Source organism: Alosa sapidissima, chromosome 18 (genome assembly GCF_018492685.1).
Source record: "Alosa sapidissima isolate fAloSap1 chromosome 18, fAloSap1.pri, whole genome shotgun sequence".
NCBI classification, from domain to species: domain Eukaryota; kingdom Metazoa; phylum Chordata; class Actinopteri; order Clupeiformes; family Clupeidae; genus Alosa; species Alosa sapidissima.
Genome location: NC_055974.1, coordinates 14,894,099 through 14,910,178, shown reverse-complemented (window position 1 = coordinate 14,910,178; position 16,080 = coordinate 14,894,099). Strand labels below are relative to the sequence as shown.

The window sequence follows — 16,080 nt, the reverse complement described above, 5'->3', positions numbered from 1 at the left end:
CTTGAGGGGATGTTCAGTAACTTGAACATTTGTTCTATCCATCCCTTCACATGCTTTTCAATAACATTTTCTTTGAGCTGTTTGAAGTGTTCTTTTGTCTTCATGATGGAATTATAGCCAGGAATACTGATTGACCAGTGACTGGACCTTCCAGGCGCAGGTGTCTTTATATTACTATACTATACACATTCACTGCACTCCATTTCACTAATTGTGAGACTATTAGTGGCTGGACCACTGTTGATTTAGGTCAGTCACTTGAAGGGGGGTGAATATTTATGCAATCACTTATTTTGCATTATATATTTTTGTATTAATTAAAATTATTTTGTAGAAATGTGCATTCACTTTGACATTATAAAGGGGATTTTTGTAAATTATTGTAAAAATTAAAATGGACAAAGATTCAATTTATTAAAGAATTAAAAAGGGTAATATCCAAGGGGGATGAATACTTTTATAGGCACTGTAAGGTCCCTATGAATCTTGGCCAACATCATTTCTATATTTAAGGGCTTGATGGGGTCCTGTAGCCAGGAAGGTCACCATGAAAAGAACTGTAATGTCAGAACATTACCATGGAATTTACTGTGAATAAATGAAAACTGTTTCATTACTGTAATACTTTCTTATAATAAAAACATTTACAGTACTACGGTAATAAACTGTGGAATTACTTTAACAGTTATGTAACATCCAGATCGACATGTTGTAAAGTTTGCTGACAACTCTGCCATTGTGTCTCTTTTAAAGAGGCCATATATGCAAAACTCACTTTGTGCTTCTGTGCTGTGCCATTTGGGCTATCCCTAACTGCCTTGGAGCAATGGATGGGAAGCATGAGATGGGAAGGATGGGAAGCATGGACATTGTCAATCATTCTTTATCCAGCATGTTCCTATACTACAAGAGGGACATTGTCAATCATTCTCTTTGTGGTTGTTGATTGGATCAATGACTACAAGGATACCTGAAGACTCTCCCCTCCCTGCGGCATCTTGCAGCCATGCCTAATGTGTTCTGTTACGACCCTCTATGTCTCTGGCAGTCTGCTACCGCAGAGCCTTGGCTGGCTGGAGACGGCAGAGTGCTTGATTGGCAATTAAGCCCCACCTGTGCAGAGACTGGCTTCCCCTTAAAGGTGTAGGTTTTTGAACGTTCTAAGTTCCGCAACAACTGAAGGTTCTAAAGTTCTATGTTGAATTCAATGAACCCAGATATTCTTTAGAACGTTAATTTCTCAACATTCCCGTCACACCGGTGTGACAGTACTCCTTTAAGGGTTAAAACCGGACCAACTTCACTCTACCTCTCTCTACCCAGACACACACATAGGTTCATGCTCACGACATACATTCATGCACGCACACATTGACTCTTGCATACATTCCCTTTCACTGCACAACAAACATTCTCTACTCTAACTCCGATTTTCGGCATTCCATTACACTCTCAACCAGTTGAGCTTTCATCCCTCTAGACATACTTTTGTGAAACAAATAAATTTGTTATAATTCAACTTGGTGTTGTTGCCCTTGTTTTCGATCCACACGAGCCTGGGCCGTAAAGGTTTCATGCAGATGAGGTACTCCCTCTGCGCTGTAACAACCTCTGCCTTTACCCTGGCCACAAAACTGGAGAGAGGAGAATTTCTACATTTTGTCTTTCCCATTGGAGGATGGTGAAGTGTATGTTTGGTATACTTACAGCACAATGGAGAGTTTATCGCAGGATGCTGAGTTTCTCCCGAGGGCTATTGCCCAAGCCAGAATAAGGATGAGCATCTATGGAGCCAGTAAGTAATTCAGGATACATGTGCACTTCTAGCCTGGGGTAACCAGATGAAACAGGTTGTTAACAGGTTTGTCTGGGTTCACCCAGGCAACACACCTTCCAGGGGTGGCTGAGAAGATTGTGAAGGCCACCTGCATGTTCCAAAGTTTCTTGAGGTGGGAATGGGGCATGGAACATGCTGCAGCTTTGATAGAGCCATCTTAAGGAATGGCAACCCGGTTTGGCACCAACAACACCGGTAGAGTGTGCTGGCTGGGAGGGAGTGCTCCATGTCCCCAGCTGGTCAATTTCCCTGGCAGGACTGCCACTGATGCTAGCCTGGCTAACGCCAAACCTCATCTCATTGAGATGGGGTCTGAGAACTACACATTAATTTTCTCGTATTTGTAACGTGGTTTATAAATATATGCATATAATACAAATATAGTAGTAGTAAAAACAATATAAATATATAAACAGCTACCCAAAACCTCTGGTTATGCAATTCCATCACTATTAAACATAAAATCCAGTTTACACAATGTACTCTTTGTTGTATTGCAGTAGGCCTAGTCTGTTCCAACCAACAGTTTTATAATGTTTTCATGTTGTTATACCCAAAACCTACAAAATGTTTTCCTCCCTTCCCTGTTGTTATTCTCATACAGACATCTGTGCAGACAGGATACACCGAGAGTAACAAGCCCACCCTCGGATTTTTACCCCACCATGTCATTCTTGAGCTCTTTGCACGAAAGGCTCTCAAAGTGGCTGCTTAACTTCCGGTGGAGCGTTGTGTTGTAACGGCATCTTCTGTTATATTCTGCTCCTAACATCTTCACTCCGACACTGAATATATTGTTTGCCCAATAATAACAATTTCAACTCGCATAAATCCTTTTTTATCGTAATGTGCCAGTTTACTAGTTGCAACACCCAACTGGGTCCGTGCAGACACAAATTACAATAGCTGCAGGTTCAAATACTCCTGGTTCCACTGGAAACAAAGTGGCCGCATTGAGAGCCTTTCGTGCAAAGAGCCCATTGTTGTCATTGCAATAAATCAGTATTTACTTCAAAATGGTTAAAAAGGTGTAACTCCTAACAATTCTTCAAGATGTGGGAGCTGTGCATGGGAAATATTTTGTTAGAGGTTGACAAAGTAAAGAACTAAATGTACCGCATAGCGGTACAAAATATGACCGCCGCTCCTGTACATCCGTTCCGCGAACATAAATCACACTAATCAATTTGTATCCATCTTCTACTCCACCCCCACTCTTGAAACTTTTGTGTATGCTAGTTTGGCATGCCTGTGTGTGTTTGTGCGGGCCGCACAGCGAGTAGCCTGCTGGCGCTGCGAAGGTCAATAGATTTGTAGCACTAGCCAAAAAATTTGTAGCATTGTTATAAAACCTTTAACATCTCTAAACAATCACAAGTAGGGCAGTTCATCACAGTTCATCCATTGCAACTGGACTGATTAAAGGTCATGTACACCTGTAGGCTACATTGTATTTGGGGAAAGCAGAAGGTTTTACATTTATTTATTTATTTTATATTTATTTATTTATTAACAAACAAAACAATCCCTGTCATTTCTATGCAGTTTTCAACAGCTATCAAGAAGAGAGGTCATGCCATGGATTTGTGAATGTTTCTTCTTCTACATATGCACGATTGTAGTCGTCTTTAGTTCATATTCAACTTTATTGTCAATGCACAAATTAAATAGCCTACCAATAGTCTAAAACGAAATGCAGTTTTACATCTAAATAGTGGTACAAAACTGACATGTCCAAAAGGGCCTTCATGAAATGCGTCGCTAGACTGTTCACATTTTAACGGGCCAAGTCGAGCTACGTTTGTTATTGTTCGTGGGAAAAATACTGATGGCCGCGGACCACTGGTTGAAAACACCTGGCTTACAGTAGGCTATCAAGCGGGCTGCCACCTCTTGGCGAAAAGTTGTAATACATTTCACCCATCTGCGTGAATCAAATGGGACCCACTGTACAGTAGCTGAGGGTCTGTGGCTAAAGCAGCCATAATGAAAGTGTTATCATCAGTGTTGGGAGTAATGCGTTACAAGAGTAATGCGTTACAAAAGTAATGCAATTACTGTAATATATTGCTGTTTGCAGTAACGCGGTAATGTAAGGTAATTACTAAAAAAAGTTGGCTAATATTTTACTCCGTACAAACTTCAGTAACACGCGTTACAATGATTTTAACCCGAAATTAAGTGGTCTTAGTGCCTCGCGAAATAGCACAAGTAATTTAATGAAACATAAAGTGGTGCCATGCTAATCTTTTTGATTCTTGTTAAAAACACAAATTATGCTTTTAGTAGTGCATGTCAGCTTTGTGCTGTGAACTTGAATTAAAGAGAATAAAGGGATAGAAATGCAGAAAAAGATTGTGTAGCATGGCAATGCCACCGCTCCCACCACGCGTATACATATATATATCATGCACTTTGCATAGGGCACCAAAGGACAGAGGGGGCACCCAAATATAGCCAATGAAAAGTAGCTTTACTGCAAACGGCGTTTCACTCAATAACGTTTACAATGTCAAAATGCACTAACACCATGTTACATGCAAGTTTGATACTTTTTGGGTTCTCTCAATCTCCACCACGTAGTACTATACTAGAATGGAATTGGTGGGTCTTCAATAATTCGTTTTCCAAGCATTTCATGAAGCACATGATATAGGCCTACCGAGTCGACTGAAACGCATTCCATTCAGATAGCTAGGTGGCTACCAGGCTCATAATTCACTTTTAATTGCAAAAAGAAATGTGAAGCAACATGTCATTGCACACTTCCATTTCCAAAGCAATGAAGGCTGCTTATAACAACTTAACATTGTGCATATTATTGTTAATATTGTGCTATCAATGTAACTCAAATAAACAAGAGCTGGCAAAAGGGCATTATGAGAACGTAAAGATCAATGTTCTTAAAGTGACAGTGCACCATGTATAAGTAAAACAGCATTTCTTCAGAAATTAATGTTTAAAAACACACAGTAATGGTCTTAAATTATAAGCCTTTTTATTTTACTTTAGGTGTTTGAGTTATCATTTAAATGTCACTCACTCAAAGCCACTCAATTAGGGCACCGAAATGGCCAGCAGGCCACCATCTTGACATTTCTTTATGTAAGCTTTGATTTAGGCTCTCTGTTGATTTTAATGAGAAGGCCTAGGCCTTAAAGTTACAGTATTTCTAACACAATTTACCAGACTTTGACCTTTTGTCGGTTTTTAACAAAATTCTGACTATGATTGTTCCTTGTATTGCATCATGAGCACTGCTCTTATTGCATTCTACTGTTAGCCTTAAGCCTAGCTCAGTCATTATGCTATACCACATCTCCCTACATTGGAAGAGCAATGAGCTGCATTGAGCGTAATAAACTGCATTTAGAATGCCAAATCCATATTTCTAGATATTTTGGTGAAAGTAACTTAAAATTAATGCAATAGTAATGTAATGCCTTACAATTCAGAGGCAGTAATATTATAATGTAACAAATTACTTTGAAATGACAGTAATAAGTAATACATAATACATTACGATTTTAAATTAACTTGCCCAACACTGGTTATCATTGTTTGGATACTTCCCACACACACGTGCTTTTTAATCGCATAGACTACAACTACCAAGCTGGAATCAAAGCACATTGATTCACCTTTCACAGTCACACCCTAAACAAGCACGTCAAACCTGGATACATCTCTCAAAGTGCGCTCTAAAATATTTGGTTTAAATGGAGATGTAGCCTAGATCATCACTGGTGCGTTAATAAATCTACATTGTGATGAGTTGACACAAATGACTCACTTTGACGAATTTATGTAGTCTAGTCAATTACGTTGTCTCAGCCCTAGTTACTTTACTTTGAGCCATGCGTTACTTGAAACACCTTTGAAAATAGAGGATTGTTTGGGAATGAACGTTAGCTCAGATGCTTTTTGAGACTTTTTGTGGTCTTACTGTAATGCAACATTTTACAAATCACTGACAGGGCCACCAAGGACTGTGAGCGAATCAACAGGAGAAAAACCTATTTAGCAAGCAGAAATGTCCCAGCCTGTTTAGGGTGCTTCATAGACAGGTTATCTTTCAGGTAGGCTAGGCCTATATTTTCCATTAGAAAACCATCACGTTAGCGAACGCGTTGTGACTAACTCACTTAGCTCCTGTATATTGTCAGAAAAGAAGATGACTGTCGAAAGATACAATTACAGCGCTGATATCAATTTGCTTGGTAACCGCATTTATGATTTTCTACAAATACACTGGTCAATAATCAAATTGGCCTCTATCACTCAACCAATGCTAATGGTAGGCCTAACATTATTTTACCTCGTAAGTATACAACTTGTATGAGATTAACGTACCTGCAGTTAAAACCAAGCATGTCCGATAAACATTCTCAGATTTATTTCAGCTTCAAGAAGAAATGGGACTTACATTTCATGTGAAAATCATCCTATCCCTATTAGACGTTCTCTGCTGTAAACTACAGTGTTGTCCTGAAGCGTCTTTCCAACCCACTTTAGATTAACTTCCAACAAAATTACGTCTCACTGCAACGATGCGCCATCTGGTGGACAAACGACTATGTAACGCCAATACTGGAAATGCTGCCAAATGATGATGAATATTTCCTTTAATCCTACTGAATTTGTAATTATGTATCGGCCGTTCTAATTGCCGATACCGATAGTATGTGCGTGCCTGTGTGTGTGTGCGTGTGTATGTGTGTATGTATGTATGTGACCATCTTCAGGCCAATGAGTGTACAGTCACTAAATGTACACATAACTTCATTTTTTTAGACCCCTCCATGGATGAAATTCTATGAAACTTGGCATACCCCCAGAGAATGTCAGGTTAATCATACACATAAAATTTGGTGCTGTTCTAAACATCTTAACTGAAGAGAGGGGCGATTAAAGCAGAATGATATTGCATTTTCATTTTTTACCGGGGGGGGGGTGCAAATCACAAATGAGTGATTATGGGCTAGGTTGATGTGGGCCCTTGAGACCAACATACCATAAAAATGTCTTCATCCTCGGTGCCACGGTTCAGGTAGTTATTTAGGAAAAACGGAATTTTTTGGGTTTCAGGGGGCCCAGTGCGAGAGGGGAGTGGCCCCCAGGGACCAAACAATTTTTTTCTGTAAAAGTCTAGGGGGGCTACATACCCACCAAATTTCATGTGCCCCGGTGTTTCGGTGTCCCGGGTATCGTTGACCAAAAATTCAGGAAATAGATGACGGAAAGAACCCCCCCCCCCCCCCCCCAAGGGATGGGTTCACCCGAAACGTTTGCACTTGCACCTGCACTTTTAGTCTACCTGTATAGTCTGGTGAGCCAATAAATCACTTTTCGATGTGAAACTCGGTTTTTGAAGAGCGAGCTCCTTCCTTGATTTTTGTACTGAAAATACTTGAAATAAAAAAGCATATTACCAAATGCAAAGGTAAAAGAACTGTTAAATGTTGGTTTAACTGTCTATTGAACTAAATTAGCATAATTCTTTGGAATAAATGTGGCTTTTATTTTGAAAAGTGACGAATGGCGGCCATATTGTAAACTTTTAATGTTGCACTGACAGTGACGACACGTAGGACCAAACTAGCTGCTCTTGCGGGGCTAGTGACTGAAACTGCTATCAGGGGATACTTCTCTGAAACACGCTGAAACGCAGAAGAGACGCTAGGACCTGTCATTGTGATGGCATCGGAGGAAACTTTCAAGGTTGCCATGTGGTTTTCTAGCTTAACATACCCCTAAGCTCTTTCAGTTTGACAATGAACATAATGAACCGTTTGTGAAATATCTTGTCACTATGCTGTTCGTGTATGCTTTATGGAAACGTAGAGGGGGGTGTCGAATTTTCTCCACGCCTCGAAACGTGAAAGCAGCATTTTTGCCTTTTTTTCTCTTTGGTTTCAATGAATGACCACCACCATGGTGGAGGTGGAGACCGGAGGAGGACCTGTTTAACTTTCCTGTTGTTTTTGAGGTTGTAACGTTAGTTACTGTAAATGGTTTTGACCACATAACTCACCGTCTAATATGAGTGAATGTAGCCTACAACTTGGCTACTATCACGAATCTGTACAGGGGTAGCCTACCTACATCACTGTTCTGTCAACTATTAAACCCATTGGACTATCACGCATGCGCATTACATAAAGCGTGTATGGCCAGAGAATTGTGTCTGGCTGAGAAGTCAACTATCCCAGTCATGAAAACACACAGAACATTATTTAGAACATTGTTTGGACCAAGTCATGGAATATGAAGAAATTGTTTTCAAGTTTTATACAATCCATCATATGGTTGTTATCAGTCTGATTGTCATTTTCTTTGTTATTAGGATTATTAGGACAGCAACATGTTGATTGCAGTAGCCTAAGCTGCATTTTAATTTTTATGACATTCTTATAGCCTCAAAAGTTTAAATTATTTTATGGCAACACAATGTAATTCTTTTACTTTAAAATAGCCTAATGGCAAACTCATTTTGATGCTACACTGACAATATGGAGAATGGAATCTCTGACATTGGCAATGTAGAATGCCTGATATTGCATAATGTTACGTTCCTGTTGTAAGTAGGAGCATGCCTTATAGCCCATTATGTTGAACACTGACAAAAAGAGAAATTCCTGCACTATGTTACTTTATTATTTTGTGTTGCCATTGGTTATATCTAGCCTGACGAGCCAGACCCACATTAAAATGTAGGGTCTGGGCACTCACCGTTCGCAGTGCTCAGTCCAAGGGGCGGGATAATCGGTTGTCTTTCAAATTCCCTCTGCACGCAATAGGACAGCGCTGAGTCCCATGCGTTTTCCCACCAGCGGAGCTAGTTGGCTAGTTCAAACTTTTGCCATCTTAAAACAAGCTTAACTCGTGTCACACTGTTGGCCAACAGCAACATCCATCTTCTTTGTTTTCAAGTAGCAGGGAATTCAAGCCAAACCGTTGCAACTCTGCCATCAATCATTATGTTGAGCCCGCCTAACGACTCTATACACGATTTGATTGACCTGATAGAAGTTTAATTTTTCGAGCTCACAAGCCAACGGAGAGTTGCTAGACTAGCCCTGGAAGCAAATGTAATTTGCTGCCGCTAGGGTGCGTCTAGATTTCTAGGCTAAATTATATCACCTGTATAGCTGAAAATTAACATTCCTGAGTCTCTCTTATGGGTGAATGGGGCTTTTTTTCCTTCAGGGAAATGGCTGGTTTTAAATTAGCTCAGTCTGAATAAACAGATGTAACCAAACAATTTTATGTGACAGATGATGATATGATGATGTCACAGATTACTTTTGTCGCCTGCATAGGCCTACTGTTTAGTTGATGCGAGTTAAAATCATGTGGTGAGATCAGCCATTGAAATCTGTGTGTGATAATGTAAAGCACAGACTGAGGACGAATGGCAATCTCTAGCTCATACTGCATTGCAGTCTTGTGTTTGGGCCATGCTACTGTGAAAATCTGTTAGATTAGTATCACGTAAACATGACACAGTTGCCGAGTAATTACATTTGTTGGCTTGCTAGTTAGCATTTGCTTTGTAAGAAGCTTATGAGTGTAATTCTTTGTGTGTTTCAATGTTCTGTCTTTAATGTTTACACTTAGGTCAATTCCCTGAAAGACAAAGTGACCCTCATCACTGGTGCCAGTTCAGGAATCGGAGCAGCAACAGCCATATTGTTTGCCAAACTTGGTGCTCGGCTCGCATTAAATGGCCGCGATGTGGAAAATCTAAAAAAGATAGCTGAACAGTGCACCAGCTGTGGTGCCATCCAGGTATTATTAATTGTTTTTCTTCATTATTTAGTCACAGTGGTCTTAATGACCCATTACAGCCATTTATTAATCCCAAAGACATCTTAGTTTCTCAGAAAGGTACTGTACAACCCCAAAACAGAAAAAGTTGGGACATTGTGTAAAATACAAATAAAAACAGAATGTGATAATATGCAAGTCTCGTAAACCAATGTTTATCAGCAAAAAGGACATAGACAATATATCAAATGTTGAAAATGAAAATATGGACTATTTCATGAAAAATATATGTTAATTTTGAATTTGATGCCAGCAACATGTTTCAAAAAAAGTTGGGACGGGAGCATGTTTACCACTGTGCTGCCTAAACTCTTCAATTAACAAAATTCTGTAAATGTTTAGGAACTGAGGAGACGAGTTGCGAGGTTTTGAGAGTGAAATGTTATCCCATTACTCCCCGATATAGGATTTCAGTTCCTCAACAGTATGGGGTATTCTAAGTCATGTTTTTCATTCCATAATGCACCTAATTTGACAAATCTGGACTGCAGACAGGCCATTTTAGCACCTGGACTCATCATCTATGGAGAAATACTATTTAAATATGTGCAGAATTTATTTTGGCATTGTTTTCCTGAAATATTTAAGGTCTTCCCTGCAAAAATACATTGCCTGGATGGGAGTATATGTTGCTCAAAACCTGTGTACATCATTCTGAATTGATTGTGCTTTGCCAAATGTGCAAGATGCCCATGCTGTAGGCACTAATGCTCCTCCACACCATCATAGATGTTGGGTTTTGAACTGAACACTAAAACAAGTTGGATAGGTTGGATACTTGGATAGGCCCTCTCCTCTTTAGCCAAGATGAGTCCATGATTTTCAAAAAGAATGGCAAATTTTGATTGGTCTAAACACAGGACCTTTTTCCATGTTACCTCAGTCCATTTTAGGCCCAGATAAGATGGTGGTATTTTCTGTGTCATGTCTCAATACAATGTTGGCTGATTTGACTGTAACAATTTTGGCTGTAGTTTTTGAATTGAGTATCAAACTGTGCACATAACCAATGGTTATCAGAGGTTTTCCTGAGCCCCAACAATGACAGGTCTGGAAACAGGTCTGGTGTTGATGCAGTGCCAACTGAGGTTCAAATGACCACGGCCATCCAATTTGTTTTACATCTCTTTCCCTTGTTTGCAAAGATTTCTCTGGATTCTCTGAATGTTCTAATGATATTATGTCCTGTAGATGATGAACTCCCCAAATACTTCACAATTGCATCTTAAGAAACATTAAAATTACATTGTTTCATCATTTGTGGCCGTGGCCCACTGGTTAGCACTCTGGACTTGTAACCGGAGGGTTGCCGGTTCGAGCCCCGACCAGTGGGCCGTGGCTGAAGTGCCCTTGAGCAAGGCACCTAACCCCTCACTGCTCCCCAAGCGCCGCCGTTGAAGCAGGCAGCTCACTGCGCCGGGATTAGTGTGTGCTTCACCTCACTGTGTGTTCACTGTGTGCTGTTTGTGTTTCACTAATTCACCGATTGGGTTAAATGCAGAGACCAAATTTCCCTCACGGGATTAAAAAAGTATATATACTTATACTTATTTGTGCACACAGGTTTACACAGAGTGATGAATACCCCTACATCTTTACTTCTAAGGGACCCTGCCTCTCTGGGATGCTCTTTTTCATACCCAATCGTGTTGCCAGTTACCTTAATTAGTTGTGAAATATTCTTCCTTTTGTTTTCTTTATCATTACACAACTTTTCCAGCATTTTGTTAGCCCCGTCCCAACTTTTTTTGAAACACGTTGCTGGTATCAAATTCGAAATGAACATATATTTTCCCTGAAATAGTTGAATTTGTCATTTTCAACATTTGATATGTTGTCTGTGTCCTTTTTGCAACGAAATATGAGTTTAAGAAAGTTGCAGATTATTACATTCTGTTTTTATTCACATTTTACACAACGTCCCAACTTTTTCTGTTTTGGGGTTGTACATAATCATGATTTTATCATGAAAAACATCCCTTCGTGGCCTTGAAATAGCTTGTATGGATTTCACCTCTGCCTCATCTTTGATGTGGCGAGTTAATTGCTCCCACCCTTGATGTGGTTCACACCTCTCCCTGCTTATGGCATGGAGTTCCCACATGAATCTCTAACTTTCTGTAAACTCTGTTACACAAGGCTACATAGTGGCAGTTCTAATATTGGAACAACACAGGCTTGATAATAAAGGACTTCACCTATGGGGTACTGTGTGTTTGTACAACACTACATAATAAATAATAATAAAGGACTTCACCTATGGGGTACTGTGTGTTTGTGATAGCATTCATATGTGAGGTCAGGCCTACAAGTCTTTACACACAAGTCTTTACAAGTCATATTTTATTCAAGTGGCCAAATAAATCTGATGCCAAAGGCTGAAAAGTATAGTCCTCACCAATGTTTGCCTGGATAGTTAACTGCTTAAACACTAGACAATATACTTTCAGTTGAATTGTTTTTGTCTCTTTTAGCCCTTGCTTGTGCCTGGTGATCTGACCGATGAGGAGACAGTGAGCAAAACTGTGGACCAGACTCTTGCCCATTTTGGCAGGCTTGATGTCCTTGTTAATAGTGCAGGAATCCTGGCCATGGGCAGTATTGAAACAACTGATTTAGCCCAGTATGATAAGGTCATGAATGTCAATGTCAGGTGAGTAAACGTTTAATATTACAGGGTCATTCCGCATCGACTTAGTGGTTCCCACTTCATACTTTTGTTTTCTGGTAGAAGAAGAGTCATTATGATGGTGGAGACGGCGGTGAGTCCTTAATTATTTGTTTCTGTTGCAGGTCTGTGTATCACCTGACCCACCTGTGTGTGCCTCATTTAATAAAGACACAAGGCTCTATTGTGAATGTCTCAAGTGTCAATGGCCAGCGATCGGTGGGTGTGCACATATGTATATTGCTCTCTGGCCGCGGTCATAGCTGAGAAAGCTGGCGACTGTTATTGTCCTTATTTTACCCATGTTATTTTACCTGTAAGTGTTATTTCAGGCAAACAGGATAGGTCTGTCTTTGTATAGGTGATATTGTGTTTGTATAACATAGAATTCTCATGTTGATTTCTCATGTCGATCTACTCTTATTGCTTGTGTCATAGTTTCCTGGTGTCCTTGCCTACTGTATGTCCAAATCGGCCATTGACCAATTCACTCGCTGCACAGCACTTGGTAAGACTGTATCAATTTCTTTAAGTTCTAAATGACATAAACATAAACATGTATGTAAATACATGCTGTATGAGTAGTGCCATTTTTTATACGGGGTGTTTTTTTTTATGTAGAACTGGCTGAAAAGCAAGTGCGGGTCAATTCGGTCTGGTATGTACATATTTTTTTTTGTCTGTGTGAACATCTGAAATGTTAAACATGTTCTGTAATTTGTGAAAATAAATGTAACAGAACTATATTTATTTAAGAAACTTAATGTTTTCTGCAGCCCAGGAGTGATCATAACTGAAGTTCACAAACGAGCTGGTTTGAATGAAGAAGAATATGCAAAGGTACTGGTGTGGAACTGAAAATGAAATATCTGTTGTAGTAATGGTCAATGACCTTTGTTTAACCAGGCTAAAATATTAAGAACAGCTTATTTACAGTTGCAGCCTGGCAAAATCAAAGCCTCTTCAGGAAGAGAGGAAAGAGCAAAAAAACAAATGACATTTCAGTACAATCAGCATTGCCAGACAGATATGATTAATAGGCAGTGTAGAGGATACCGAAGCTTCCTTCAAAACAACAATTACGGGGTAGTTTGAAGGTATCTTGGCAGACAGGAAAAGAAAGTTTGATCCAAGAAGATACAAAAGGGCTTAGGGCACTCAGGAGACTTCAGATAATTCCTTGCTCAGGAGCTTTTCTGCGACGGGTGAAGTGAGAATCCAAAAAGAAAGAATTTGCAGGTTGAAAAAGTATAAAAAATTTATCATGGCAAGAACTGGTTAAAAGCACATAGTGCCTCTGCAAATTCTTTCTTTTTAGAAAGTTTGATCCATTTTGAACGGCATACACTAGCATAATTTATCAATCTATACTGACAACATACTTTTGTGTCTGCCAGCAATTTGGCACCTAATTGCCACCAATTGTGTTGCATGGGGGCAGCCGTGGCCCATTGGTTAGCACTCTGTAACCGGAGGGTTGCCGGTTCGAGCCCCGACCAGTGGGCTGCGGCTGAAGTGCCCTTGAGCAAGGCACCTAACCCCTCACTGCTCCCCGAGCGCCGCCGTTGTAGCAGGCAGCTCACTGCGCCGGGATTACCTCACTGTGTGCTGTTTGTGTTTCACTAATTCACCGATTGGGTTAAATGCAAAGACCAAATTTCCCTCACGGGATCAAAAAAGTATATATACTATATATATACTATACTGTTGTATCCTAAGCCATGTTTTATTAATATGGCTTGGTTGTTCTTGTTGCTCACTCATGGTAGAAAGTCCTCAACCAACAACACAATGAATTTAAACCTTGTTTCCGGTTCATAGCCAAAGTGGCAGAGCAGTCAGCATGAACACGAGATTAAGTGACAGGCGGGAACAGTGATACAAGGAACAAGAGGCACATGACTAGGGTTAACAGAGGAGGACATGATAAATAGGAACTGGAAGCAAACCAACACACATGGCAATCAGGAAGTAAAAACAAGACAATAAAATTACAGAAGAATACACTGAAAATACAAAATTCAAGACCACAGCATGTATATAGCTTCATGAAACCCCTGAACTTGCTCTATGATTTAGACAAACATTGTAAATGACTCTCTTTTTCTTGTAAAGTGGCTGACTTGATTTTAACAGCATATTATGCCAGAATTGTGACTTAGGCCTTAGTTTTTTACAGTGGTGGGTTACAAATAGCCTGGTTTGTTTTCATATGTAAGTGTCAAGTTGATGAAAGTGTCTAATCTCGATTCAGTTTATTTTGGCACTAATTAACTACTGTGAGGCAACATTGACTTTTGATGAAAGGTGCTATGTGGAGTTTGTTTAGTTTTAAATATTTAAATAATAAAGACATTGAAATATCCACAGAACCTGAACAAATAACCGTATTGACATAATGTTAAAAATGCCTATGGCGGCCCCAGCAGTGGCGCGACTGGCTGGGGCACCTGCACCGTACGCCGGCGACCCGGTTTCGATTCCCGCCCCGTGGTCCTTTCCGGATCCCACCCCGACTCTCTCTCCCACTCGCTTCCTGTCAATCTCCACTGTCCTATCTGATTAAAGGCATAAAAAGCCCAAAAAATATACTTTAAAAAAAAAAATGCCTATGGCCCGTGTTGCCCAGATATCCACTAAAGTAAGCAGCTAGCATCGGCCTGGCTCTCTTTGGTATCTGGTACCTGGTATCAACTTTGCACCACCTGTGGGATATATTATACAATACAATGCTAGTCAAGGGAAGAGTACTTTTTGGCGGAGTTCAAGACAACTGAATGTCTACGGAACACCACATAGCACCTTTACGACACCACTGACAGTAAAACTCTTTGGTAATGTGTTTATGTTACAGTCTACCTTTTCTATTCAGGATATTCAACACAGTATTGAGTTACAGCTGTATAGTATTGAGATTTTGAGATGTTTTTTATTTTTTATTTTCTTAAACTTTACTATCAGTTCCTAGAGAAGTGTAAGGTGACCCATGCCCTTGGACGACCAGGGGAGGCAGATGAAGTCGCTCATGCCATTGCTTTCCTGGCATCAGATGCCGCAACCTACATAACAGGGGTCAACCTTCCTGTGGATGGGGGTCGGCATGCCATGTGTCCACGATAATGAGCCTCTCACCTGGAGTTGATCTGGTCTCACTGAAATTATCTGTTTGACTAGCTTTCCTTCTAACAGGTGATAATAAAATGTGATTTTAGTGCTGGCTGCTGAGTGCTTTCCATTTTATTCTTAGATCTGTGGGCGTTGTTGTTACAAATGTTACAAAAATCAATCAGGGACTCTATCAGCCAATAGACTAGGACTGGGTGGCCAGGATGGAATGAGTCAGGTTTTCAATGTAGCCAGGACCCATATTCTTTCCGATGGAATGCCATAGGATCTTTTATAACGTCTTGACGTGGTCAGAACCTTGGGTTAATGTCTCATCCAAAGAATGGCGTTTCCTACAGTGTCCCTGTCATTGCACTGGAGCATAGACTGCCCCACAGTAGCCCACCACCACCACCATGATGGCATGAGAGGAGACACCTGGGCCTTGAGTTTTCCCACTTTAACTAACTTCTAAACGCCATGGCTTTCTTTCATTCTTTTTAGCAATTGCGCTGAATTTGTTAGTTAAAATACATTTGTAACTAGAATGTAATGCCAGAGGAATTACAATAGTGGATGGAACGCTGCTAAAGTTGGTGGGGAAATTCCTGGGAAAAAAAACATTAAATCACTTAATCTT

At 40.1% G+C, this 16,080-nt stretch overlaps 1 protein-coding gene across 1 annotated transcript; it reads left to right on the top strand.

Moving 5' to 3' along the window:
- The first annotated feature begins 7,403 nt into the window (after positions 1-7,403).
- zgc:101858 (uncharacterized protein LOC449555 homolog) lies at positions 7,404-15,552 on the top strand. The gene is made up of 8 exons (XM_042070581.1): positions 7,404-7,558; positions 9,458-9,628; positions 12,142-12,320; positions 12,461-12,554; positions 12,774-12,843; positions 12,957-12,993; positions 13,112-13,175; positions 15,297-15,552. Exons 1-8 carry the CDS (start codon positions 7,535-7,537, stop codon positions 15,453-15,455), a joined length of 798 nt encoding a protein of 265 aa, XP_041926515.1. The 5' UTR covers positions 7,404-7,534; the 3' UTR covers positions 15,456-15,552.
- Positions 15,553-16,080: the final 528 nt, after the last annotated feature.